Genomic DNA, 27,999 nt, shown 5'->3' with positions numbered 1-27,999 from the left:
GCAGGGGCGGCTGTCGCGCCGCGGCTGGCGGCCGTAAAGCGCGGAAGGTCAGTCAGGCCTCCCACTCCCCCAGGTGAGCCGGCGCGGCCCCGCCGTCCCCGCGGCCCCGGCCCGCTGCCCTGGCCCCCGCCGGGGCCCAGCCCACGCGGGGCCGTCCGCCGGCACCCCTTCTGACCCGATCTGCTTTCCCGGCGGCCCCGCAGCGCTCGGCCGCGGGCCTGCTCCGTTCCCCGGGGTCGGGGGGCTCCGGCGGAGGCAAGCAGGCCGAGGCGGCGGCTCCGCTCCCCCGTCTCCAGGGCTGCCCGCGGGGTTTTCGCTGCTTGCCGGCCCGCTTCCCGCTACCGACACCTTTCCCGTCAGGGTGGGAGCGGGAAGCCTGGCGCTGTGCTGCCTTCTCGTACGGATCTGTGGCGTGCGGCAGGCTGCGGGTAAGAAAAACCGCCAGCCTGCAGCAGTAACCCGCGTAGCGCAGGCATAGTGTTAAATTCCAGCTTTGGTCACCGGGCTGCCGTGTTACCGCAGTCCGAGGTCCTGGGTAACGTCCTGTGGTAAAACTAACGCTATCGGAGAGCGTGTCTCTAGTTCCTTGTTCTAGTCGCTCTGATTACAGACTTGGTTTCCTTCTTCAGGTAAAGGCCTGGCAACGTTAATAATCAAGCTTATTTGCACCTTGTTAACATCAGCCTTCATGAAGGATTTTCAGAGCCTGCTGGCTTTCCCTGATCCACCCGTTGCTGGTGTGAGAGCCTTCTTGCTGTTCTTGTCCAGCTTTTGCCTGGTTCTTTGCTCATTGTCAAGTTACGCTGCCGTCAAAAACAAAGGTGTAATGCTCTGTACCCATGTTATGATCCAAGTTTAAATCTTAATAGCAAGACTGTTGTTTCAGGACTGAATAACTGCTCTCCTGTGTATTTACTCATCAGCTTTCCTATGTCCACTTACACCTGACGCACCATGTGATGTTTGCCGCTGCCAACCTTGTATATTATAAGATAAGCGGTAATGTGATTCTCGTCTTTTCCTTCCTAGAAGGAGTGGTACTCAGTTAACATCTGAACACATCTAGGTGGTGCTTTAAGAAAACTGACAAATAGCTGCTGGGATGTTTCTCCGATTACTGTCAGATGTCCAGTGGCGAGCAGCTAACCTGAAATGGAGAAGAATGACCTGCTCTTGGCGAAGTACCTCAAGTACATCAGAACCTTACCCGGTTTCCTTGCCAGCACAGGCACAGGTTGTCATCTGTGGTGGTGGAATCCTGGGCACCTCCGTGGCATATCACCTTTCCAAGATGGGTTGGAAGGATATAGTCTTACTTGAGCAGGGCAGGTAAGGACTTCTGGGAACAAAACTAAAAAAACAGGACTTCCATACGTAGCAGCATCTGCTGTAATGTGTTATTTCTACCTCTTGGACGTGTGAATAAGCTTATACTGAACATTAGTAATGACACCTGGTACTGCTTCTCAAGCACAGGGCAGACCTGCAAGGTTAAGGGTATCCCTTTGCATGATTGTGGTGGGTTAGCCTTGGTTAAGGACCAAATTCTCACACAGCCACTCACTTTTCCTCCTCAGCAACATGGGGAGGAGGTGGGCTCAGAAAGCTTGCAGATTGAGATAAAGGCATGGAGAATGCTTACGAGTTATTGCCGTGGGCAAAACAGACTTGCCTTAGGAAGAATTAAAATAATTAAAGAATTATTTCATTTCATGCTAGTTAAAATAGATTCAGGTAGTGAGAAACAAAAATCCAAACATTAAAACACTGCCTTTCCTTTCCCATGCTCAACTTCACTCCTGCACTCCAGGGTCTTCTACACTGCTCCAAGAAGCTCAGTGGGTGAATGGGGGGGCGGGTATGATCAGTACTGGGCTCCAGTGTGAGTTCTCCACGGGCTGCAGTTCCCATCAGGAGAGCTTTGCCCTGGCGTGGGTTTGCCATGGACCACAGTTCCTTTGGGAGATACCCATCTGCTTTGGCATAATCGCAGGTAATCATGTAAAACACAATGCAGCTGGCAAAGGTGGACCATTTTAAGAGAACTAAAAATCTGTGTAAATCATTCAGCCTCTATTGACGATCTCTGGAAGTAGGATGTGATACGTATATGAACCATTACACCACTAGCAAAGCTCAAAAGAGATTGCGGGAGATGTGGAGGTTATAAGCAAACATCATTGAAACAGTGCCCTCTAAGATGGTTAAAGCCTCGGATTATGTAGTTTATCTGTTGCAGTATTTAGTTGCCATCTGTAAAACAGCTAAGGCCGTTACAGTTTGGCTGAATACAAGTCCTTGTGCACTCCTCTGTGGATTGGATCTGCACTCTGTGGCAGAGTATGTAGATCCTGTTGAAAGCTGACTCTGCAGCCCTTAACTGTTTAGATTTCTGTTTCAGAGGTATATTCATGTCATTTTCATTAAGCAATTTGGGGACCTTAGGTATGAGATAGTGCTAAGACTTTAGGGGTTTGAAGAGGTGTTTATTGCAGCAGCTTCTAACGCCCTGAATGGGAGCCGAACTGAGAATATTTGTTGTTGAGCTTAGAGCTTCCCACCTGATGCTGCCTTCAAGAATAATTAGCTGTGGTTCCTTGACTTTGCATGGCTGGGAAGCAGGTAATGCTAGGTTCTTTATAGTTGCAAGTTGGGTAGTCTCACCTGAGACCTTTTGAGTGGTGTCCTTCCAAGAGAAATTGGGTGCCAGGCTCCATTTGTAAGGGAATGTAACCTTTACTAGCTTGGAGCGGGGTATGAATACCCCGTTACAGATCTTCGTTGAGTTAGATGCTGTACAAGCTCAGTCTGTGTGCATGCTCAGGGAAAAAGAACATTGTACTAGCAGAAACGTCTCACAGTAAGCATAGCATGGTAAGACCATGTCATTGAGTAAGGATGTAGCAAAAAGAATACCTTACTCAACTGATCTTTAGGTTGAATTTCTGAGAGAAGCTTGGCCAAAAGCAGTCTTGTCAAAGGCTTTCATAGGCAAGTGGAAAAATGCAGGATTGCTTTAGCAGCAGGAAAGATGACTTGGAAGTATTGCGGAAGCAGGTTGTGAGGGAGATGCTTAAATCTAATTGTCTTTCTCTGTGCTGCAGGGAGTTTTTAATAGGTTTATATGTCTATAGCATCCCTTCACCAAGTAGCTAGATGGACAGTGGTTTAAGGGCAATTTTAAAAGGGACAAGAAATATATGTACCTATCTGTGGCAGTTGCTGCACATTAAGAGCGACTTGTTCTTTCTGTAAACTGCAAAGTTGCACGCTTCAAATCCAAGGTGATTTTCATTTGAGGGAAATCCTGCGTTGCAGAAAGAAAGGATCAGGTAGGCAGGTCAACTTAAGCCTAAGGTATTTTTTTTCTTTTAAACTGCTTTCTTTGAAAATTTCAGTGTTTAAGACTAGTTAAAGAGAAGTGGTTTTGGAATACAGTGTATTTTCAAAAGTGAGCTAAAGGAAAAGCATTCTAGAGGTTGCATTATCCCTGCATCATCCAACGTTGGTCTGATATGTTTAGGGGAGAGGTTGCTGTCTGGTTTGTGCTCTCAGCAGAGCTGCTGGAGCAGCCTTACGGGGGGTGCTCATCTCTCTGCCTGTCAGGCAGATGAGGCCTTCTTTGCAACTTCTCTTGCAGGTTGGCTGCTGGTACCACTCGCTTCTGTGCTGGCATTGTGAGCACGGCCAGACACGTGTCCATAGAGCTGAAGATGGCAGACTATTCTAACAAGCTCTACCAGCAGCTGGAACAAGAGACAGGAGTAAAAACAGGTACTGGAAGTGTAATCATGGAGTAATCTTTGGGAAACAATCGAAGTATTGACACTGAAATACGAAGGTAATTTTACAGTGTCTTAAGAGTTGGTGGTTCCTGTTCAAAAATACATTTGGACTATGGATGTTACTAATGTAATCAGAAGAATGGGAAGAAGGGTGTCAGATGGGCAAACCAAGGCAGACAACCTGCAAACTTGGACAATTTTTATGTTGTTTGTAACTTGGGCAAACTTAGGTGAATTTTCACAAAGATGCAAAAAAGTGTATTGCAGTGACTGGAGCAAATGGCCCATTTTCTGCACTGATTCACTTCTCAAAAAAAGGTGGTGGTTAACAGAAGCACATGGGTAAAGCAAGGTATCTTACTCTAGTCTCACCCTGAAAATAACAAGAAAACATTGTGATGAAATTCTCCCTCTCCCTCCAAAATGCTCAGGCATGTACCTGATAGGAAGGACTTGGTTACTGAAAGTTTTCTGCTGACAAGGACTTGTGATATATGTCAGACTCAACAGAGGTTAATAACTGTGCCTGTAATTTAAGATTAGTATTAATCTGTCGCAAGTGGTGGAGTTACAAAATGTCTGCATTTAGTTGCTGAAGTTTTATTATTCTGAGTAGTTATTAGATCACTTTTTGTGCCAGTAACGTCTCTCTTTTACAAGGTACCATGTGTGAAGTTCAAGGTTTTTTTTATAAACATGAGTAAAAGTAGTAGAAAGAGTTAGAACACAAATCAAAATTAAATTGTTTTTTTGAAAAGTTGACTAATGCAGTTTTTAATTATTAGCTGATAAGTGTTTAAAGTTATTTGGGGATCTGGGATTTCCAGGCTACCGAGTAGTGGAAGCAACGGGTCTGGGATTAAAGCAACGGGTCTGAGATTAAAAGGTATGCAAGATCCTGTCCAAATCTGACTTGACTTTGGTCATTGTCATAGGGTACATGAAGACAGGCTCTATTTCACTGGCTCAGACTCAGGATCGACTAATCTCTCTGAAACGCATTGCTTCATCACTGAAGTACGTATAAGCAGGAAATAAAACTGATCGTAAGTTTGCACCAGCTCTCCTGCAAGACTAATGAAGGCATTTTTCTTATGTTCTGTGGCAGTGTAATGGGGATACCTTGTGAAATTATCACCCCAAAGCAAGTGGCACAGCTCCACCCACTGATCAACATCCATGACCTTGTGGGGGCCATGTATGTGCCAGAAGATGCACTTGTGTCATCTGCCAATGTGAGTCTGGCTCTGGCAACGGCTGCCTCACGGAATGGTATGAGGGTTTTTTATCTACAGAGTGCTGTCCTGCATGATAGTTATCTTCTTTACATAAAAGAAAATTATGTTCTGTATCTCTTTTGGTATTCTAACTGAGCACTGAAGACCAAAACTTGTTTTTTTCTGTAAGGTTCAGATTCTTTAAAATCTACTTTTTCTTAAAAAAACAGGCTGATTTGTTTTTTAACCTACTGAATCTTTACAGATCTGCTGTGATAGATCAAGCACCAGTTTGTTGTCCTTACTGTTACATCTTTCTCTGAATAAGCACGCATTCTTTTATCATAAAAACAATCCTTCATAGGACCTGACTCAAAATTACACTTCAAAGGAGTTTTAATTTACCTACAAATAAAAAGGTGTGACTGAACCCTTGTGGAATATTTCATTGGGCACATATGCTTTGGAGGTGGGTTTGGAAGTGTAGTAATAAATGCTGTTTGCCCAGCACTTTGGCAAATTTGGAGTGGTCTAAAAGTGGGAGAAAGGTTAGATGTGATAACAGATGAAGCTCATTAAGGATGAAAGTCCATCAGATTGGTAGAAGCAACTTAGGAAGGTAACCTCTCTTAGTTTCTTTTAGTCCAGCTTATTTTGCATACCTTTAATTGATTTTTTCACAAAATGACTGATTTCCCATAAAAGAAGCAGTCTTGTCATCTGAAACTACAGACTTTGTCACATAGAGGAATGGTAATGGAAAGAAATCCATAGTTGAGCCTCTTTTTCATGTTGTTGATACTAGGCTCTATTTATCACCCAGATTGTCACATGGGAAAGAATACTGTGACTCTTCACAGTTTCAGCCTTTAAATTAAGTACAAACTGTATGCATGATGTTTTATACATCACAGGGTTTCACTTAAGAATTACTGGGTCAGGAATAGAAATTTTGTCTTAAAGAGAAAATAAGCATTTAAGTTGAGTTTTAAGGGTTAAATGTTAGCAGCCTGACACATTAGAAAGAAGGCTTGTGGTATACTGACTTTCTTATGTCCTCTTCAGGTGTCCAGATTCATGAAAAGACGAGTGTCAGTCATGTCTCAGTCCAGAAGGGTCGTGTGACTGCAGTCGAGACCGACAGAGGACAGATTCAATGCCAGTACTTTGTCAACTGTGCTGGCCAGGTTGAATTACTAAAATTTTTCTTTCTTTTTCCCTTTGGTTAAGAACACGTTCACTTTCCTCAGGGTTTTTGGGTTTTTTTTTTTGGTTGGTTGGTTGGTTTTTTTATGGTTTGTGCTTTGGCTTGGTTTACTGGAGTAGATCAAAGTCATGTTATTCAGCTTCTTAGACCAGCAGGGGTGTGAAGGAGGAGAGCAGTGCTTGCTGTTTGCTTGGCACCGAAGGCTGGGTGTTGACCTGCTAAGGAGCACCCTGCAGCTTGTTGGTATAGCTGGGCCCATGGTCTCTTTCCGGGGGGTGCACCCCACCCTTCTGACAGGAAGAATTTTGCTTTGGCTCTTAATGAGACAGTTAAGTCTCTCTTTTCTCTCTCTCTCACCCATTCCCCCGCCCCATCCCCCCCTTGAAAATTCCTTTTTTTGTTTTTCCTCCCCCCCTTAATGTCATGTCTTCTCCACTGTGAAAACACATCTAACAATTACTGTTTCTCAACTAGCAGCTGGCTTTCTTGTTAGTATGGGGTCTTCACGTCTTAGCAGTACAGGCACTGAAATTCTGACTGTTCTGCTTCTAGAGGCTGAGCCTAGTGTTGACTTCAGTGTACAGATCTTACTTTGCTTTTGTATTATAAGTTGATACTTCTTAGTCTCGAGTCAGGGCCCCACTTTTCTAGATCTTATGTGCAGAACAGAAAAATAGTCTTTGTCCTAAACAGTTCAAATTTTAAGCAAAGAGAAAAAATGTGTGTCTGTTTAAGATTTAGGGGACTAAACCAAATCTTATTTGGCCTTTTATGAAAGCAAACACACAGACAGGACCTGTGCTTTTGTCCTGTCTTTTTTTATTGGAGTTAGTTTTCTTCTCTTGTATTCTAACATACACTTTTTATTTCAGTGGGCCTATGAGTTGGGCCACTCTGGGGAGGAGCCAGTCAATATCCCACTCCATGCCTGTGAACATTTCTACCTCTTGACACATCCTTTGAAGGAACCTTTGGCAAGCAATTTACCAAGTAAGGATTCTTCATCTCTACCTCACTTTTCTTGGTGAATTATATCTGCCTTTCCAAGGCAACGCATGGCTTATGACATAAAGGCCAACTAAGGGCTATCAGTTCTCAGCTTTTTTGGGACTGACATACATTCTACCTGAATTGCTTTGAATATCCTATTTCCGTGGTGGAATCTCTTTCCTTACTCTTGGGGAAAGCTTTCAGTGCAGAAATTGATTTTCAGAGTTGGTCATCTTAGCAGGAGAATGACCTAGACTCTAGCTTGACTAGTAGGTGTGTCTGAGACTTTGATTGTTGCATTTCTGGGCTGGAAAGGGTGCTAGCCTTGGCACTATGTTTTCCTTGCAGGCTGCTGTCCCCAAATGGCCCATCTATTCCTTTCCTTCAACAGAAGCTAAGGCTTTACAATGGCATTTACATGTCTATGAGCTGTAGGGGCAACCAAACACTTGAGGTAATTGCTCCTCCCCCATATTCTGGCTTTTGGATATCTTAAAGAAAAGCCCTTTTGTTTGGAAACTGGTTGGAAAGTAGAAAGCTTTGCTTATTTACTCTCTTTAGCAAGAGTTTCTGCTTCTAGTGAGTAATGTATGTACTCTCCAGGGAATTCAGGTCTCTGACCAGGGTCCCTGAGTCCTTCACTTTTACTTGACTGAGTAATTAAAAAAACCCCATATATATCTATATATTCACACACACATATATATATTCACAGCTTTTCTGTACATGGAAAAAATTGCTATGGAACATGTCAGGTGGAGGATCATAAATGCTTCAAGTTGACACTACCACTGGAAAAAGCAATCCAGACCTGACTACTTGTCCTCATACCAGTGCTGCCCACCTTGTTTGTGCTGGTGGCCTGCAGCAAACCGGATCAGTGATGCATCCCCATTAAAATAAACTGTTCTTAATATAAGAAGAGAAAGAGGGGGAGGGCAGGACATCTGCTGGTGGAAGGTCTGGTCTTGGGTGCAGTCCCAGTGGAACTAAGCCAGTATAATAGCTTAACAGTGCCACGAGGGATCTGACTCCCTCATGTGTCCTCCTGCTCCTGGTAACACTGTCCTACTGGCTTGCGTGCTCTTCAGGTTCCATTCAGTTTACTGTGATGCCCAGAAGTTAACATGCATGGTTGTGGTGGGAGTTAGTGTTGGCTTAGTAATCTAAACGGGCTCACCAAGGTGTCATGTGAGAACCAGAATGGTGTGAAAGTGCGGGGTTGGGGGACTGAGTCTGTCCCTTCTCGTGTCAGGAGGCTGCTAGCTTGGCCCAGCCTGTCACCAGACCCCATCATTGGTGTTTGTGGAACAACAGCCTGAGACAGCTATCTCTTTTCTCAATTCCCTTCCCACCTCTTTTCTTTCCTCTGCAGCTATTGTAGACCCAGATGGCAGGATCTATATACGCAACTGGCAAGGTGGCATCCTCTCAGGAGGCTTTGAGAAAAACCCCAAACCCCTCTTCACGGAGGGACGGAACCAGCTGGAGATTCACAACCTTCAAGAAGACTGGGATCATTTTGGTATGTTAGGGAGGAAAGAAAACCACAGCAATGAAACATATGGCTTCAGCAGAAGGCAGAGGTAGCAACAATGCAGGCTGCTGTTGACCAGCTAGCATGCGTCTGCCTTTACCTGAAAGGTGTGGGAATGATGAAAGTTTTCTCAAATTCATTCATCTCTTCATTTGTCAGTAATTTGCGTAAAACCCCTTTACCAAGGACTACATTGGTATCTGCGTAATGTTTAAAAACACTAGCTAACTCTCAGCATTTCTTAATTTCCTCTAGTGCTGCGAGGTACTACATAAACTTTCCAGCACTCTTCTGCCATTTCATTTGATTTTTGACTGTCAGTGCCACATGCTGCTCCTCTCGTGACACTGTAGATCAACACTCTTGACCTGCCGTGTAGCAGTGGTATTTTGTTTCTGCAGCAATCTTTGGCAGTGACTGCCAAGTGCATTTCCATCGGTGGCGGTTGCTTTGTGGGCAGAACTTGGTATTGTTGCTTCCCAGACTTTATCCCACCATGGGCAGTGGTGGTTTATTATATTCCAAATGTTCTGTCTTTTTCTTCCCTTTTTATATATAAATATATTTTGTTTATATATATTTTTTATTCTGTTTTTATATTCTGTATGTACTTTTACATGGAGGGCTCTTTCTGTAGGAAAGAACACAGCATGGTCTGTGAGTCCCTTTTTTTTTATGTCTGATAAGTTTATGCATGCCCTCTCATCTTAAAATTTGCCTTTTTTTTCAGGGATCCAGTTTTCCCTTGTGTCAGAGCTCTTTGCATCCCTTGTGAATGTGCATGCCTCTGTGACTAGGCACGGATGGATTTTCACTTGATTTCTTTCTGCAGTGGTAGTATGTTCTCCCAGCTACTCCCTAGGTTAAATTGATTAATTCTACCTTCATTTCTGTGAGATACCATATTGATACAACAAAGGTTTAAACTCCAGGGGGCGAAGCCAGGATACAGTGCAGTTTTGTGCTGGCATATGCTAAAAGTTTTTTAGATCTGTTTTTTAGATGCCTACAGACTTGCTTGAGGGTAATAGCTTCACTAATGAGTTGCTCGAGCTCTGCACCCAATTCCTTTTTGGTACTGCTGAAATGAAAAGGCACTGCTTGCTGGCACCCACAAATTGCCCAGGTTTCGGAATCAACTGCATGCTATGTTCCACCATTACTCTTTTATCAGTTCAAACATACCAAACAGTTGAGCAGAGTCAGAGCTTACTCAGCCAGTATTTGATCCTTTTCTAGGGCTGCAATTTCTGTGGTTTGAGCTCTTGCATTGCTGCTTTGATCTCTTTCATTGGAACACCTTTTGATTTTAAAATAGCCTGTATGGTTGCTTAAATGTTGAGCTGGTTATGAGAACAAATCTAACACTGATCCCTCTTTTTATCAATAAGAAAAAAAAGTCTGTAACTACAGGCTCTCACTCTGGAATTCTAATGCATGAGAGAGGAAGGGGAAAGAGCAGGTCAGAAAGACTGTTTCTGTTTGTAACTTCATAGGTAATGTGAAATCTGGTTATTGTACTGCTTGTGTGTAAAGCTGAGGAGTGTTATTAGTGCTGTGTCTTGAGGGCTTTTATCTGGAGTACTATGCAGAGGTAACTTCTGGACAAGAAAAACAAAGTAGATAGCTTATCCTTTTATTAATGCTCTCAAATGTCAGACTATGAAGAATTGCTGAAGGACCTTTCCAGCATGACTGGGTAATGAAGTGGCAAGGAAATTCAATGAGGATAAATGTGAAGTGATGCAAGTGCATGGGGGTATGTGTGGATGGTCTTATTTTCACCATAGAAAATGATGGGCTTTGAACTGACCTTGGGGTTTTATTAGTTCTGTGAAGATAGCAGCTCAGTAGCAGTCAAAGCAAAAGACAAGTTAGCAGTTATTAGGAAAGGGGCAGAAAACACAATCATTACGCAACACTAAATCCTTGGTTTGCCAGATACTAGGTGTTGTTCTAGGTTCTCTATCTCCAGAGGGTATCATATGACTGGAGAAGGCCTGATGAAAGAGCAGCAAGAGGCTGATCAAAACTTGGAACAGTTTCCAAGTGAGGAATGACTTGAGTGGGCTGAGAAAAAGAGATGACAGAAGGGAAATAAACAGGGGTCTGTGAAATCTTGAATGAGATGGACAGGATAGATGGGGATCTCCTGTTCACTGTCTCTTCTATTATGCCAATGGGAAGCATCAAAAATTGAGTGTGAATTTCGAAACAAAAGGAGATGATTCCTCATACGACAAATACTAAATACGTGGAACTCCTTGTCAGCATCTGTAGGATGTTTTCATGAGTTTGGGGAAGATCCTTTAGAAGAGAGATCGATTTAGGGATTACTAAATAGGGAAAATATATCAGGTTTTTGGGAAATCCTCAGAGCTGATGGTAAGTGCAGGCTGGCAGAGTGCGTGGGACAAGGATTATATAGATTTGCCTGTTATTACTCCTCGCTAGGTATCTATTTGATGTCTATTCCTGTTGTTTTCCCTAACAAAACTGAACACGCTCTTGCACTGTTGAAAACAATACTGGGCTGTTGGTCTGGATCAGTATGGCTGCTTTTATGGTATGCTGTGTGATCCGTTTCAAGTAGTTTGATTCCAGCAGGTAAACGGTTTATCCTGCGATTGCATTGAGACATGGAAGCAGTTTCCATCTCTTCAGATAACAGCATGCCTCTGTCATGCTGTCCAGTTCAAAGGTGAAGTAGCTGAAATGCGTTGAGACTGAAGGCTTTGACTTTTTATATTTTTTTGTTTGTCTTGTATCCTAGAGCCACTTCTGAGTGCCCTTCTGCGCAGGATGCCGGATTTGGAGGCTCTGCAGATCATGCAGTTAGTGAACTGCCCAGAGTCCTTCACACCAGATATGCGGTGCATCATGGGAGAGTCGCCCACCGTGCGCGGTTACTTTGTTCTGGCTGGCATGAACTCAGCTGGTATCTCATATGGTGGGGGAGCAGGCAAGTAAGTGGTTTATCACTGTTACGTGTGTAAGTAAGGTTTTAACCAAGAAAAGAGACTGCTCAGGTGATCCTTCCGTCTAGAATGTTTTGGTCAGTATTTCTCACCTCCTCTTTGACAAAGACTCCTCTTTCATTTCCAACTTGAGTGAAGGAGAGGAGCAGCTGCCATGTGCTGATTATGTTCTCCTGCGTGTATTCCAAATCTGTGTTGGACTCTCCTCCTATCCTGCACACCTCTCCTCAGGCATCACATCTCGGTGATCAGCAGCCTGCTGGGTAACTGGTCAGATTTTTTTTTTCATCTACCAGGAAGAGATAAAAGCTTAGCAAAGCATATATTCCCTCATCTTCTGTACTCCGTGGTCCCCTTTAATTTATTATTTGATTGAAGTCCTTAGATCATTCAAGTTGACACAGCAGTTAATTTCTCTGAAAGCAGAGTGAATCTGTTGTAGATGAAGCACCGCATATGTGATTCCAGTGCTGCCAGTTAAAAGACTGTTATAGACTCTCCTCTGCCAGTGAGAGATAGGGGTGGAATCATTTCCCAGAAAATCCAATACCTGTGTTAATGCAGGTCCTTTGCCAGGCATGTAAATGTGATCCCAGCAGCAAAGTTTCTCGCAGAATGATCATCAGTCCCTCTGCCATTTGATTTTGGCAACCCAGCATCTCTTCTGCCGTACAGCCTTCTTAAACTGCTCATTTTTCACGGCAGGTGTTAGTATCTGCATTTGTCTCCCCTAGTTTCTGTCCATTGTCTAATAATTTAACTCGCCAGGGAAGCAACTCTTGGGTTTTTTTCTTTGTCATATAAAATATAGAGAATCTTTGCGGTGAGGTTCTCTAAGAATCAAAATAATCTCTGAAGGTAAAAGCATTATTTGTCCATTTGTTGCTACAGCTTCAAGATAAGCAGCTTAGCTTGCTAATGTAACTTTTAATTATCGATCTCAAACCCCTTTGTTTTTCTGTTTGCTGACTGTGAACAGATCCTTCTGCTCTGCTTTGGTCTGAGCTGCCTTTGTCCTTTAGCTCTGGAGCATGCCTTCCTCCTTCACTGCTAGAAGTGTAGCTAAACATAACTTGGCTGGCACCTCATGCTGAAATGAATGCTGTCACTGATGGTTTGTGGCTGAGCCTACACCAGGTACTGAAAAATGACAAAGCAGTCAGCCTCCTAACTCCAACCTAAACGTACTCAGCACCTCCTTTTGTAGCGTAGCCCGAGGACTTGACACAGTGTCAGCCAGGCTACCTGTCCAGGCTCTGGCTTCATTTACATGTCCTTAACTTCCTGCTGCCCTATATGTTTCATCCTAATGGGAAATTAATAATTTGGAAATCTGGTGGATGGGTTTTATAAAGGGAAGCCTTCCAGATTCTGCTAGTATTTAGAATACCATGTTTGTTGTCTTCTCTCTCCCTACTGCAAGAAATTGTCATGTCCAAATTGGCTTTCTTCTGACTTCAAAGATAGACTCTTTCCCTTAAGACAGTGACTGATATCTCAGTCTTTCTTTACTTCTTCCATCAGGTACCTGGCAGAGTGGATGGTAAATGGGTATCCATCAGAAAATGTCTGGCCTCTGGATTTGAAACGTTTTGGTGCCCTTCAGAGCAGTCGCACTTTCCTCCGACACCGTGTGATGGAAGTAATGCGTAAGTGAGGTCTCTGCATTCGGTGCTGGCCAGGATGTCCAAGATTTTCCTCTTTAATACACTGTCTCTCCTCTGTGATCTGTGTAAGAACCATTTTCCTTCTTCCTGGCCTCCTTTGTGGCGGTACAGCCTCTTCCCAGGAGAAAGGAAAGGATGGGGGTTTTTTGGATTAGTGCTGTTATTAACTTTTCTTAAAGAAATGCTGTTGGTACCATGCTTTCTCCTATTCCTGTGCTTTGCCTCTGGTATGTGGAAATTTTTGCATATCTGTATAGGACTCCAGCCTAATAAAACAATGCCAAGATCTTAACTGGGAATATTAGGCTGTCTCGAACATTGTTATTCTTTGCACATCATTACAGTGTGGAAATACCATCACTTCCAACTTACGAGTATGTGATCCGGTTATCTTAACATCATTCAGGAAGTCTTCATAGACATATTCTGCTTTCTCCTCTCAAACTTCGTGATAAATATGTTGCAGAATAAGATTTCAAGTGTCATTTTTCTTGTCTAAAGCCATACTTAGTTTCCTCCTATTGTTTGATTACCTGTCCTGAGGTAATGTGGACAACTTCTTTTCAAGATTCAAATAGAAGTTTGAAGTGCTCCACAAGTTGCAAAACAGGAACAATTATTTAAATACCGAGTCTAAACTAAAAACTTGTGTTTGGGTGGAAGCAGAGAAGTTGGGTAAGCCTCTTAGCCCTGCTATATCCAGGAAATAAAAACCTTATGCTTTGACCTGCATTCCAGAAAAATCACTTTATATTCTTGACATTATTCTGCAGTTGCTTTCCAATACAAATCTCAATTTTGATAGCTACAGAATCGCTCTAGTTTTTACAAGATAAGTACTGTATTCAATTTCTGTAGTGTTATGTTGCTGTTCTAATCTATTCTTCCCTCTACCCACTCTTTCAGGAGTACCGGTACCAGATACTGCCAATAAAATCATTAAAGAATTAGCTATGAGGCAAAACCAATAGATATTCGGCTTATCTTCAATTTTAAGCAGTTTATGACTGACTTAGAAAACTTGACATTTATGAAGAAGTATTCAAACATCCTTACTCCCCACTGGTAACCAGGGAGGATGCTAAACATTTATTAGGGTACTTGTTTTCTAAATAAGAATATTCTATATTGGCTGAAAAGGTATAGGAGCCATTTGGAAAAGCTTCAGTAATTAGAAAAGGCTGAACTGCCAATATTTAAGAAGCTGGATTAGATGATCTTTGTAGTTGTGGGCTGCCTACTCCAGCATTAGTATTGTCAAAATGATAAGTGTCTGATATAGTGCGCTGTCAAGGAAGGATCATGCATAATTAATGCTACTCAACATGACTTCATGAAAAATAGAGAGTTTTTGTTATCTTGACAGTATTGTCATGAGACTATAAATATCTATAAATATAAATGTTCTGTGCAAATTTTGTTACTCTGATTTTGAATAGCTGTAAATGGATCAAAACAGATTTGTCGGTTTTCAAAAACAGAAAAGGAAGGTCAGAACTGTTTTGAGGGAATTTTATTAATGGCTCAGATATTAGTAAGTATTGATAATCTGGAAGATAATTTCAGATAATCACTTTGCCTAATAACAGATATTTGTGACCATTGCAGCCCTCATGTGTGATCTGAAAGTTCCCCGTTGGGACTTCCAGACTGGCAGGCAGCTGCGTACTTCACCATTGTATGACCGTCTGGATGCACAGGGAGCTAGGTGGATGGAGAAGCATGGATTTGAGAGAGTCAAGTATTTTGTTCCACCTGGGAAAGGTGAGATCATATTTTCCTCTGCCTAGTGCATCCCTACTGGTCTATGTAAGATCTTAGTTAATCCGGTTTATGAATTGTCCCTTTGATTCTTCTTTACATTAGATCTGCTGGATTTGGATCAGAGCAAAACCTTTTATAAACCAGACTGGTTTGATATTGTGGGTTCCGAAGTCAAGTGCTGTAAGGAAGCGGTTTGTGTCATTGACATGTCATCTTTTACCAAGTTTGAAATAAGCGTGAGTACCTAGGAAGTGACAGCATCAGCCTGGTGGAGGTGACCTTAGTTTGCAAAATTTAATGTGTCCTATTGAGGATAGACAGAGGAAGTCAAGCTGTAGGACCAAATTCAGGTTGTACCACAGTATTTAGCATAGATTACTTTTTGTCTGCCAAAGGCCCAGTTTATAGAAATACCAACTTAGCCTATAAATAGAATTTGACCTCTGGCAGTATGTCACCATTGTATCCTATTATACTCGAGACATCAGTGTCACTATCATTACAAATTGAAAGAATTTGGGCCAGGACGTTGATGCGATCTTACACTGCCCCAGTGGATTTGTATTGCTCAGAGAGCTTGTCTGATTTTCTCTCCATTTCAATTCATGTAGTCCACAGGAGATGAGGCCCTGGAGAGTCTGCAGTATCTCTTCTCAAATGACCTGGATGTGCCAGTTGGGCATGTTGTGCATACAGGCATGCTTAATGAGAAAGGAGGTTATGAGAATGACTGCAGCATAGCACGACTGAGCAAACGCAGGTAGGTATGCAGACAGCATCTTTATCCATCACCCTTTGGGTGTTAGAGCCTTTAAGAACCTCTTAATGGAGACCATGAACTTTTTTCCTCTCTGTAAAGAACAAAGAAAAGTCTTGATTCTCCTCTTATGTTCCTAATTCAGTAACCCAAATGAGAGGGAGCTCCTGAATTTATCAGTATTAGGGAAAATATGCTTTTTTCTGGGACTACAGATGGACATAGATTCTACAAAATGTTAGGCCTTTAGATGTTTAATTTCCTCAATTGAAAGACAAATTGTTTTCAGCAGTCATTAGAGTTTATTAATTTAGGTAATCATTCAAAGTGCAAACCAAACAGTTCATCATTGGCTCCTGGCCAATCTCCTCATTGGAATTGCATGCTGAAAATACTACTTTTTGATTATTTCAGCTTTCATTGCAGTATGGGTACTCTAATTCTCAACTCTGCAGTCTCTTGTGATTCTTTTTTGTGCTCTCTGGTGCAAACTGACATGATCCACAGGATCTCATCCATAGACTCAACAGTTTGGGCCCTCTTTTGGCATTTAATAAAAAAAGTTCTCATTTTAAAAAACTTCTTCATGGCCATGTCCCTGCTGAATGTTGGTTTTATTTCTCTGGACTGTTTTCTATGCATGCTTTCATTGTATTGGTGTGAAGGCATTCTTCTTTCCTGCTCTTTAATTAGAAACAGCTTTTCTTTCTCTTCCTCTTCTGTCTGCATTCATGTATTGCTTAAAAGTATTGTCCTTCTCTGTGTGAAACCAGCAGCTTTCCTCCTTGCCTAGTCATTTCTGCAGATGTTATCTCTGACAATAATGTACTTTAACACGCAGTTTCTGTGAAAGAGACTTACACAACAAGTAGCTCATTTTCACATATCAAATGGAGTTCTGTTTTTGGAAACTGTTAATAATAACCACCATTGTTTGTGAAAAGACTTTTGCTGAAACAAGAAATTGCTGTGTGAACCAAGCACTCTTCTGCCTGTCAGAGTAGGCAGAATCATTGGTGGCGAAGACCTGCAAACACCTCCTGTAAAATGGTTGTGACTTTTGAGATACCCTGTGAACTTTCTGTGGAACTGCCTGTGTTCATTCTCTAGTCACTTCTTGTCACCAGACTGCTGCTAATGCTCGAAGGCTGAGGTTTCTTGTCATGACAGATGTGATGGCATTGATCCAGAGACTAGCTGTGGTTTTCACGAGCCAGCGTGTTTTGGTCTCCTGTTAGCTTGGAAGCTGCTGAATGGCTCCAGTAGTTCATAGACAAAGAATGAACTGAATCATCTTGTGGCTGTCCATTCATTGTTTCTTGGTTTCAATTTGTCTGTTCCAGCTTCTTCATGATTTCCCCTACTGACCAACAAGTCCATTGCTGGGCCTGGCTGAAGAACCGCTTGCCCGATGACAGCAACCTGACCATGGAAGATGTGACCTGGAAGTACACGGGTAAGAAATCACTGAAAGTAGACCTCCTAATACAGCCTGAAATCACAAATGGTGTCTGTTCTGCATGCCAGTTAATTGTTTGAAGTGTCTAAAGTGGTGACTGGGTCTCCTTTCCAAACAGCTGGATGAACACCGCAATTCAGAGACTTCCTCTAGCATGCCATGAGCTGGGAGATAGCTTTCCTTTCCTGTGGACTTTCAGGAGAGAGAGTTTAATGACTTTCCTCCATTCTTAAGTGTAAATGTATCTATTAGTTCAATAAGCACTAAGACTTTAGAAACTGGGGCATGTGCATATGCAAGTTAGACACTGAGCAAGACTTCTCCAGTCTCATCCTAATACTGTTAACTTCCCCTTTTTAGCTCTCAATCTGATCGGCCCCCGTGCTGTGGATGTCTTGTCAGAGTTGTCATATGCCCCAATAACTCCAGAACATTTTCCCTCTCTCTTTTGCAAGGTGAGTGACTGTGCTTCCTTGCTCCTCACCCTGCTAGGTTTTTCGAAGCATGTGTGGAAGGAGGGAAGAATTCTGTTTTGGGTAGTTAGAGGGGAATTTTAGATTTATATATAGGTTTACTGCAGTTACTGATCTAGGTTGGTAATAAACTCAGTAGACTCAGTTTAACTAGTTCTCCTTAGGTTCTGCTTGCTAAATATGTAGGTGATTATCCATTTGTTTTCAATATTCTACTCACTGTAGGCTTGATGCCTTTTGATATCTTGGCATATTTCATATAATCAACTATGAAGCTGTCAGTCAGGGGGAGCAGCTAGGATCAGTGACCAGGGAGTCATTGTATCCTGTCACGTTAAAAGGCTAAGCAGATAGCTGCTCTTCAATTTCTGTCTCATATCTGGAATACAAGCCTGTGTCCAGACCTAGTTCCAAGGCTTATTGCCAAGTGTCATGAAGTGATTAAGAAGTCTGGATTTTAAATTTAAATTCTTTGCAGGTAGTCACTAGGGAGAGCTGTGGTTCAGCAGTCAAGAGTTTTTGAGGGGCTTCAGTCTTTACCAGGGCGGGTGCACCTGCCACAGTATGTGCCGGTGGTGAACTGCAGTGAGGAAGGGGCAAAAGGGCTGGCTGGTGTGGTTTGCATTACGCTTTGTGCTCCTTCTGGATGTCCTTGCTGTGTTCCAGTTTGGATGATTTCACCCCCTCTGATTCTGCAGGAGATGAGCGTGGGCTATGCTAACGGCATCCGTGTGATGAGTATCACTCACACAGGAGAACCTGGATTCATGCTTTATATCCCCATAGAGGTAAGAGTACACGGTAGCTTTAGCTAATTAAAACAGTTGCTTGCATGCATAATCAGAAACACTTTCCAAGTTGACTCAGCGTAATGAAATGTCTGGTTCGTACCATGGGAAAGCTGCCTGCAGGCACCGGGGGCAGTTTCCCTGCTTTGTGTTGCGTTCTAGTCCGGAAGACATCTTGTGCTCCAGCAGCAGGGCACAGTAACATGCGTGGTGGTGTCAGATGCTGTTGCTCTCTCCTGGCATTGGTCTGCAGCTCTATGTTTCACCCTTCCTTTGCAGTATGCCCTTCACGTGTACAACGAGGTAATGAACATGGGACAGAAGTATGGGATTCGGAACGCTGGTTATTACGCACTCCGCAGCCTGCGCATTGAGAAGTTCTTTGCATTCTGGGGCCAGGATCTGGATGCTTTTACCACTCCTATGGAGTGTGGACGCGAGTTCCAGGTCAAGCTGGAAAAGGTACACCACCTCCTACACTGGGGTGGGTGGGAGAGCAGTACTGAACTTTGAAAAGACTGCCGTCTGAGTGGATAGATATGTCATTTTTTTGATGGGGCAGTGTGGAGTGCATAACTATAACCTATATTCTTGTGCTTCAGAAAGGTGCTAGAAATATCAAAAGTATTATGTCTTCCTCCTTCCTGGGCAGCATTCCCAGTGATCTGTGTAGTGTCCTGTGTTGCCCATGTGTGCAATGCTCTGTAGGGTGGAGGGTGCTGTGTACCTTACAGATGCTCAGAATTCACGTTTCTCCCAGCTGTTTTCCCAATCTGATGAAGCAAAAGCCAGCCTGTGCACCAAGTGGCATTTAATGAAGTTAAATATGAGGATGGGGCCAAGAACAGGTGTCCTCTAGTTTTACTAAAACAAGGGAGTTCTCTATTTGTATTAAACCACAGAAGAACGTAGAGTTGTATCCTGCTTATTGTGGTGGCAGGTGCCATCTCTGTCACTTGCTTGTTGCCTTCTTTCTCACATCTTTGTACAAGCCAAAACAAATGCTTGTATCAAATAATTTAGAGAAGGGAATGTAGTGATCAGGGACACAAATTTTATCTGTTGTTACAGTTTCCCTCTGGTTTATAAAACATGGTAGAGTTCCTGGAACCAGAAAAATGGCAAAAACCAGAAAGGTGACATGTTTTCACTGTAGTGAAAATTAGAATGAATTTTTTAAAGGCCCACTTCACAAATATTTTTGTGTCTTTTAGCATCTGGAACAACAAACATGATAGTAAAGCTCCTGCCTGAGCTGGGCTTCTTGCCTATAGAAGCAGCCTGTCTCGACAGGGCATGAGTTCTGAGCACAAATTCACCTTGTGTCAGTAGGCTTGTCTGCTGAAGCTCAGCAGCTGCTACAGTTCATGTTCCCCTCCTCAGCTGATGCTTCCTCTTCTCCACAGGGAATGCAGTTTGTTGGCCAGGAAGCGCTGCTGGAACAGAAGCAGAACGGTGTGTACAAGCGCTTTACCATGTTCATTCTTGAGGACCATGACACAGATATGGACCTCTGGCCCTGGTGGGGGGAGCCCATTTTCCGCAATGGCCGCTACGTGGGCAAGACCACCAGCAGTGCCTACAGCTACACTCTGGAGCGCCATGTATGCCTTGGCTTCGTGCAGCACTTTGATGAGAAGACAGGAGAAGAGCTGGTGGTGACAACTGACTTCATCAACCAGGGCGAGTATGAGATCGACATTGCTGGGCAGCGCTTCCAGGCCAAAGCCAAGCTCTACCCCTTCAGCTCCCTCTTCACACATCGTCGCCGCAAGGATGAGGAGGAACTGAGTGGCTACCAAAGGGAGTAGTGCTGACTATACCTGACCTGCTCCTTTTCCCAAGCTGGAGTATTCTCCCACAATCTTCCAGTCCATTCTCCTCACATATATTTCTTTCTTTTCTTTTCTTGTCTTGCAACTTTTAAACTTTTTCCAGTGTGTTACATTTTGTATATTTTAAAACTTTAATTTTCAAGCTTTCCTGATCCTGTCTTTCTCCCTCCTTCAACCCTTTGCTTGCCAGGCTCCCCCATGCCCCAGTGGATGAAGCACAGGGCTGAGCATGCATCCAGCAGTCCATGGGAAGCCTGTTTGGAGTGAACCCCACCAGAGGCCCTAGCCTTATGGTGATGGGAAGGGTTCAGGTGAACCCCTGAGGACTACACCCTTCCTCTCTCTTCTCCAGCATAAGGCATGGGACAGCAGGTATTTGCTGCCTGTAGTTCAGATGGAGCTGTGACTTCACCCTGCTCTCCGCATATCACATTGTAGAGGGGTCGATGCATCGATGCACACAGCAATAGAACGATCAGCTACCTCACTGGCATGAGACATAGCATTGTGTGAGCAGCAACCAAGAGACAGGTTTTGGTATAGTCTAGCCTGTCACTGCCCCCCCTTCCCCCCCCCCCTTTTTTTTTCCTAACAGGGAGTCAAGTAGATTTAATCATCAGATCGTTGAGATGACAGTAGCGCTGGTAAGTTTTTTGTTGTTGTTGTGATTGGATTTTTTGTGTGGGGTCACTGAAACTAAATGGCCTTCTATAAATATAATTGAAGATCGACATGTTTGTTTCACTTCTATAAAGGAATGGGATTTGTTTTGGTTTTTTGTTAGCAAACATACTGATTTCTAGCAAGGACAGATGTTAGTGTTTAATGTTATTAGCTGTGTTGAAATGCTGCTTCTGTTCCAGCTGCATAGTGTACAATCTCTTTGGGGATTTTCTTTCACTTTCCTTTTTTTTTATGTGACTTGGTCAAGCTCATCTGGCAAGGTTCATGTAAAACTTGTGTTTGTTTGGGGTACTTGAGCAGCAGGAGGGGACAACATCTTGTCCTTTTGGCTGCTTGCGGTTATTTTGAAATTGGGAGGAAAAGACCCAGCATTTGGTCTCATCTGTGGTGCTGGGTTTTCTTGTGGTGGTGAGAAAGCATCTCAGCAGCTCCTGCTGGACTTGAGAAGTTGTCTTCTGTTTTTCTCCTCAAATCTGTTGTACTTCCTATTTCTCTGGCTTGGTAGGACCTCAGCTGAGGGGATTGAATAGAGGGAGTGAAGGGAGTGTGGCAGTGGGATTATAAATTCCTTTCCTTCAGTAAAGCTCTTTGCATCATGCTCCTCATACAGATGTTTCAGCCAGCGCAGCTGGGATTCACTCCTTCTTAAAGTGTCAAAATGCGCTGATTCAAACACTGATGGTAAACGGTAAAGTGAGGGGATGCTGAATTGTATTGCACACATTTACATCTTCTTTTTCTTCTTCACATTGTGAGCACAATCAAAAGCAAAGATTCTCTTTATTTACTTGAAGATCTGTTACACATTTTTCCTGCCTCTGCCACCCGCATACTCCTCATGGTCTTTCTGCTCCAGCATCTTTCTGTCTGGAGTTCAAACACAACCTTGCACTGATGTCTGCCCTGTCAGCTACAATGAACACTTTTCCTATGATCTGGAACTGTTTTGAGACACTTTCTTTTCCAGTTCAGTGGCAAGCATCAGTAGTGTAAATATGAGCTCAAAACCTTGCCTGGTTCTTCTTTTAAGTTTGCTTTCTGCTGTTTTAGTTGCTTCGGGACATGCTTTTGGTTGAGTCTTTGGTCTGCCAGTTCATGATCCAGGTGTTCTCAGCATGCAAAAGAAGTCAAATATCCCTAAGGCAGGAAAGGTGAAAGTCTAAGACCTTTATACCTTAAAACAGGTTGTCAGAGCAAGCTACCCTATTCAGGGTGATACAGAAACTGTGAAACCTTGGAGTGGAGAGTTGGGAAAGTGTGTAAGAGAATTAAGGATTTGAGCATGGGACTGTGTAGTAGGTTGAACGCAGATGTCACTTCGAGCATGCTCTCCTTTGTGAATGGTGAATTCCTTTTTAGTGTGTGACCTCTTCAAGGATTTTGAACTTAACAACTTTTGAACTTGAACATGCAAAAATTCCCCAGTCTGAAATGTAGTGACCACAGTAGGGCAGCTTGTTGGGATCTCACAGCTGAGATTACCCTGCATGGCTGTTGAAGATGGAGATTGTAATTTATTCCAGCTTCCCCTATAATTGCTCTCCAAAATAAAATTTTGCCTGGTATATCAGGTTTAGTTGCTTAAATGAAAAGTTCGTAAAGCATCTGATAGCAGTTGAAAATCCAGTTGCTTCTTGCATGTCTTTTCCGCATAGAGGGATACTGCAATCCCACTATTCCCGTGCTGGTTGTGTGTACCAAGGAGGACCTCTGCTTTACCAGCCTATCACGTGGGAACAGTGCACCAGATCACTCAAAAATATGTGTCCATCCTCTCGTCCCTCCATTGGTTTTATGGGATGTTGCTGTGCCTTGCTTATCTGGGGAAACAAACATTCAACCAGAGTTTTATACGTGATGCTTAGGGTGTGTCTTAGAGCAGCCCTTCTGATTAGAGTTTATTGACCATTTGTGGTTGCTGTTGAGGCTTGATACTTCTTCAGGAGAAAACAAAGCACGCAGCTGAGGCAAGCTGTAGTACTTAATGCAACTCCTCAAGAGAGATCTAAGCTCAAACCTTATTCAGTTTGTTCTCTGCAGAGTTAGAATAGTTAAGACCAAACGGGAAAGTTGGCAGCATGCTGTCCTCTACCAACCACTCGTTCCTGAAGTGTTACAGGCAGATTATATTCCTCCTTGAGATTATTTTTTCTTTTCCTTAATTTGTAGGTGCCTGTTAGTTCCTCAGACAACTTTTGATACAGGTGTCTCTTCCCACAGCAGTTCTGACAATAAAATTGTGTTTTATGAGCTACTTTTGTCATTATATCTGCTTAGGTTTATTTTATGTCTAGATCTATTGACTTTTCAATAGCAAAAATAGAGAGTAAAAATAATTTTCTGTCGTGCTGATAGATACAGCAATGCTTTCTGTAATGTTACGTTTGCTGTTTGAGACTTAGAGATAGGTGGTTTGATAATTGTCAGTCTTGCAGCTCATTAACGCCTACTCTGGCTTTCCCTGCTATGAATTCTGATTCTTGTTTTTTATCAGAACCTGTAATCTTCAGCTGCTGTTCACGCTTAGTTGATTTAATTTCTGGCAGCTATTTTTAACCTTATAATGTTAAAGAATAGTTTGCCTTCACCAACTTGAATACCTGTCAAGGGGACAATTGGGTAGCATGTTTTAAAGTAGTGCTAGACACTGAGACCGAGAAAGGTCCTTCTAGTGTAGTGTTTTCTTCCAGAGGTATTAAACGGTGATGTAAGATTCTAATCCCTTTATCTGATGAGTAAAAGTAGAGTGCCTAAAAAAAGAACAAAAAAAACAGTTACCACCTTTAGTACACCTTCAAATTAGAAAATTAGAAATCAGATCTTGGAAGCTGCTAGTCTTCCAAGCCAAGACACAGTCTTAGCATCTAAGATGCTGAATAACATGGACTGTAAAATTATGCATCGTGATTCTCATCCTTAAAACTGCCTCAAAATGCTTTCTGCTGAGAAAGGTGGTTTGTTTTCATTCTGCATGGTAAGACTATGAACCTTGGATGGGAAATACTAAAATAGCATCCCCCTCCTCTGCACTGAAAGGGGTAGTGGCCTCGTTCCGTGCTGAAGCAGCAGCAGCAGGTCTGCCCTGTGTACCTCGTATGTAGCAGTCGCAGGGTTGTTACCAGTTCTCTGAGTCTTGCTGTCCAGAATGGGAACAGCCCTGTAGATTTTGCTGATAGAGACATCTTTGCAAGGGATGCTAAGTGGAGTTTAGTATGAGAAAATAATTTATCTTTTTGGCTAAAATACTTTAGGTTGAGCATAACCCATTTTAGGATAAACTTATTACCCATCAGTGACAAATTTTAGGGAAAGCATGGCCTGTGGGTAGCGTACACTTGGCACATGTAGGCTTGTTTTTTCTTACCCCAGAAGGCAACATCTGAGTGGGTTTGCTGGTGAGGTGGTGGTGAATCCATCTACACGTACAGCATCCCTGTAATGCTGGGAAGGGCTTGCTTGCCCAGCTGTTGTCTATAGAGTAGTGTGGGGAACTTGTGTAAGAGGTAGCACTTACTGGGCAGCCTCTTCAATTAAATGATTTCTCCAGAGGTATTACGTTGTCTTACCCTTGTTGCGTCCTTTCCCGAGTTCTCATGTTTTGTTAGTCCTTGAGTGAGTACTGAAAGGCTTGAGTAAAAATGGTATTAGAGAAGAGGGTGTTTATTAGTCTACTTAGCGATGATGATTTCCGTTTCAGGAAGATGTTACGCTGATTTTTCCCATCTGTTTTTGCCAGTCTTAGTTTCTTCTTGTCTTCTCTGTGCTGACTCCAGTATCCAGGTTTGATCTGCCTTGTTGGACAGTTTCTTACTATTATTTTGTGGCAAGGAGAGGAGGCTATGTGAAACTTCCACTGCATCTCCAAGTCTTGGTGTAAGCTTGGATTCTTCCTTTCTACTGTCGCAGTCAAGTTGCTACCGATGATGTTGCTGTTCCTGCAACACCTCCGAACTCCAGCCTGTGCTGCTGCAGGACTTCTCGTGCACAAGGTTCTTCTCTTCATTCTACCTGATGCTTCATCATCTGAGCCAGGTTGGTTCTAGATCTGTCTCTCTGCCTCAATTTAAGCTCTTCAGCTTTTAGACTGTGCAGATACCAACATCCAAACTCCCAGGGGTGTTTGTGGCCGCTGTGTATTCCATCATTTAACCCTCCTTCTCCCTGTGCCAGGATTTTCCCACTCTTCTTAACACTTCTCTGATCTCCTTCCTCAGGCAGAGGAGCACATTAGTTCCTTTTGTCTATCAAGAGCGAGGCACGGTGAAATAAAAACAGGCAAGGGGATGGCAGAGTGGCTGAGCTGAGGCGGAAGGAGAGGCGTGATTGCGGTTTGATCCTTTGCCCATTACTTGACCACTTAAGCCCAGGCTTGGAGAGATGATCAGCCCCGATTCCCAGCTCAGGGAGCATTTTCCTCTGCAGCCTTAGTGCCGGACAAGCGCTGAGTGATAGCAGTGGCTCTGGGCAGAATCAGAACAGCGTTATTGAGAAAGCGAGAGTGGCGGTGACACTTGTTTTCCAAAATACATTTCCCTCTCACATTTTTTGTTGCGACGAAGGAAATGGTGCCGCATGGGGGAGGTGGGGAATGTGCACACTCAATTGCTCGACACACTTGTCTGTCTCTGGCACGTTCTTGCAACTGTAAAGGTACAGCACAGACATCACTAACCTTGTCCTTCCAGCACACTTTAACCAAAATTATTATGTTTTCGGAAGAAATCTATATAAACAAGGTAGTTTCCATGTTTGCAGGGGGTGAACTTGCTTGCAAGGGCAGAAGTCGTTCTTACTTAAAACAGAGTGCTTATCTTCTGATAATGTCCAGCAGAACTTTCACAACCTTCAGATTTGTCTTCCCCGAATGATTTTATTATAATACTTGGTCAGGTTAATTTGCACCCATTTCAGGATGCTTTTCTGTTTTAAACTACCTTTTCCTTAACTGATTGTTTGGATTTTCATTTTAAAAAAAAGCATTCAGTCAGGGAACAGGACTTGGGGAAGGAGGGGTTAATGTCATCAGATGATTTCAAGCTGTCTCTAAAAAGCATTTGAAAATTTTCTTTGCACTTTAAACTTTCCTTAAACATTGTGATTGTAGCAGTGCTTATAGCCCTAGGCAAGTGCTGTCTTTGCATTTGAGGGAGGGAAAAAACAACTTTAAATATTTCTAAATGCCTTAAAGCTTTAGGTGAGGTATTTGGGCACTGATTGTGCCTGCCATTTGATTTTCTTCCTGGAAAACTGCATGCTGAGTGTACAGAGCAGGCACAAACGTCGGCAGATATTTTTGAGCAAGCACAGGGGATGGCAGAAGCTGCTATTGCAGTATGCTGCTGGTCTGACGCTGGAATTTGTATTGAACTAAACTAAATGAGCTGGGAGCCCCTGTGCTTGTACAGCTGTCTGTGCTGACACCTTCCCTTTTTCCCCCCCCCAGAAACAGATTTATTCACTATATTGCTCATGCTATAATGGATTTTCTTCTTTCTTTAAAGAAAGAAGCCTGGGCTGGTGTAGAGTACTCTGAGTGTCCCGTTCCATTAAAGGAAACAAAATTCTCTGTGTGAACACTTCCCTGCTGTACCAGCTGACATTTGGAGGCAGGAGTCAGGAGAAGCGGGAGCAGAGGGGATCTGCTGGTGCCCATAATGTTTGTGGAGATGGCTCTGAGGCTTCTCACCTCCCATTTGTCTCAAAGCTCTGCTGGATTCCTGATGTCAGGCTGGCTTCTGAGTTACAGCACAAAACAAAGTGCTGCTTTGCAGGTACTGATGTCCCTGAAGTCCTTGACAGGTTCTCCTGCATCTCATGGTCAGGCTTGCGGCACGACATGTCCCTGCTCATACATGCTTCTGCCAGAGAAGCAACCCAAGCCGTGCTTGGGGGAAAGGAGTGTGCCTGTGCTGTGAATGCAGTTGTTTCCAGACCACCTGCCAAGCAGCTGGGTGATGGTAATGTTTCCCGAGTCTTTGGAAAGAGTTGGGTAAAACCCTTTTTGGCCCAGATCAACTCCTTGCTGCTGCCCCTGAGACAATGTGCTTTCTTTCTGTCATTTTCTGCTCTTGTTCCCAGCTGTGCAAGTGTGACGGCTCCTGCTGTCACTGGTTTTACAGGAGACCTGAGCTCTGTGGGAGAAGGGTTCCCTGCTTCTTGGACCCAGTGCAGTTCTTCCCAAGCAGAGACTGCCATCTTGTGAACTCCACCATTGCTTCTGGTTATTGGGTGCACCAATTTACTTGTCCAAACCCCCTTTGTGCTTTTATCAAATCTCCTGAGCCCAGATTTTAAAGGGCTGGCAGGACTTTGGAAGTGTGCTACTGCTGCAATTTTAAGAACAACTGAAGTTTGAACCTGTGAAAACATTTTTCTAGTGCCTTACACTTGTGAATGTTGTGCAATGGATGTAGCTGAGGTGGGACAGAGCAAGGAGCAACTTCAGTAGCATGGTTCCTCATCCACTACAGCCATCTCCCTCTCCCCTCGCAGGGTCATGGCAAGCAGACAACAGCAGATTGGCTCTAGCAGTGCAGGGATGGTGATTTTTTTAATCCCTTTGACCTCTGGGGTTCGTGCCGGGTGGTCTGTCTTTGAGAGGAGGAGTGGTCTCAACTCTGCCGGCTTTGGATTCAGGGGGGTTTAGGAGAGACAAAGCTGTTCTGATTGTTAGACCCCATGGTGGAGGATATGGACAGTTGTTCCCAAGCGCACAAGTCAGGGTGAGTTTGCTGCTCTCCACTGAGGCCATGTTGTTATCTGTGCTGTATTTATATCATGCTTTATTTCATTTAATATTTTGGTTGGCTTAAATGTTGCTAGGTTTGTATATTAATAAAGAGGCATTTTAACTACTCC

At 43.3% G+C, this 27,999-nt stretch overlaps 1 protein-coding gene across 10 annotated transcripts; it reads left to right on the top strand.

Moving 5' to 3' along the window:
- The first annotated feature begins 14 nt into the window (after positions 1–14).
- PDPR (pyruvate dehydrogenase phosphatase regulatory subunit) lies at positions 15–27,995 on the top strand. Of its 10 annotated transcripts, none has more exons than XM_049804619.1 (18): positions 15–73; positions 1,033–1,329; positions 3,641–3,774; positions 4,721–4,802; positions 4,894–5,057; positions 6,068–6,189; positions 7,082–7,199; positions 8,575–8,724; positions 11,510–11,702; positions 13,239–13,363; positions 14,990–15,145; positions 15,248–15,381; positions 15,757–15,905; positions 17,246–17,358; positions 17,722–17,816; positions 18,533–18,622; positions 18,902–19,084; positions 20,029–27,995. In XM_049804619.1, the coding sequence occupies exons 2-18, from the start codon at positions 1,103–1,105 to the stop codon at positions 20,431–20,433; spliced, it is 2,640 nt and encodes an 879-aa protein (XP_049660576.1). In that variant the 5' UTR covers positions 15–73; positions 1,033–1,102; the 3' UTR covers positions 20,434–27,995. The 10 variants fall into 10 exon arrangements, with proteins under 10 accessions (XP_049660576.1, XP_049660575.1, XP_049660577.1 ...); XM_049804618.1 differs by having other exon boundaries at positions 17–73; positions 1,030–1,329; XM_049804620.1 differs by having other exon boundaries at positions 32–47.
- The last annotated feature ends 4 nt before the right edge of the window (positions 27,996–27,999 follow it).

Source organism: Accipiter gentilis, chromosome 7, assembly GCF_929443795.1.
Source record: "Accipiter gentilis chromosome 7, bAccGen1.1, whole genome shotgun sequence".
Taxonomy (NCBI): Eukaryota; Metazoa; Chordata; class Aves; order Accipitriformes; family Accipitridae; genus Astur; species Astur gentilis.
This window is presented reverse-complemented; position numbering and strand designations above follow the sequence as displayed.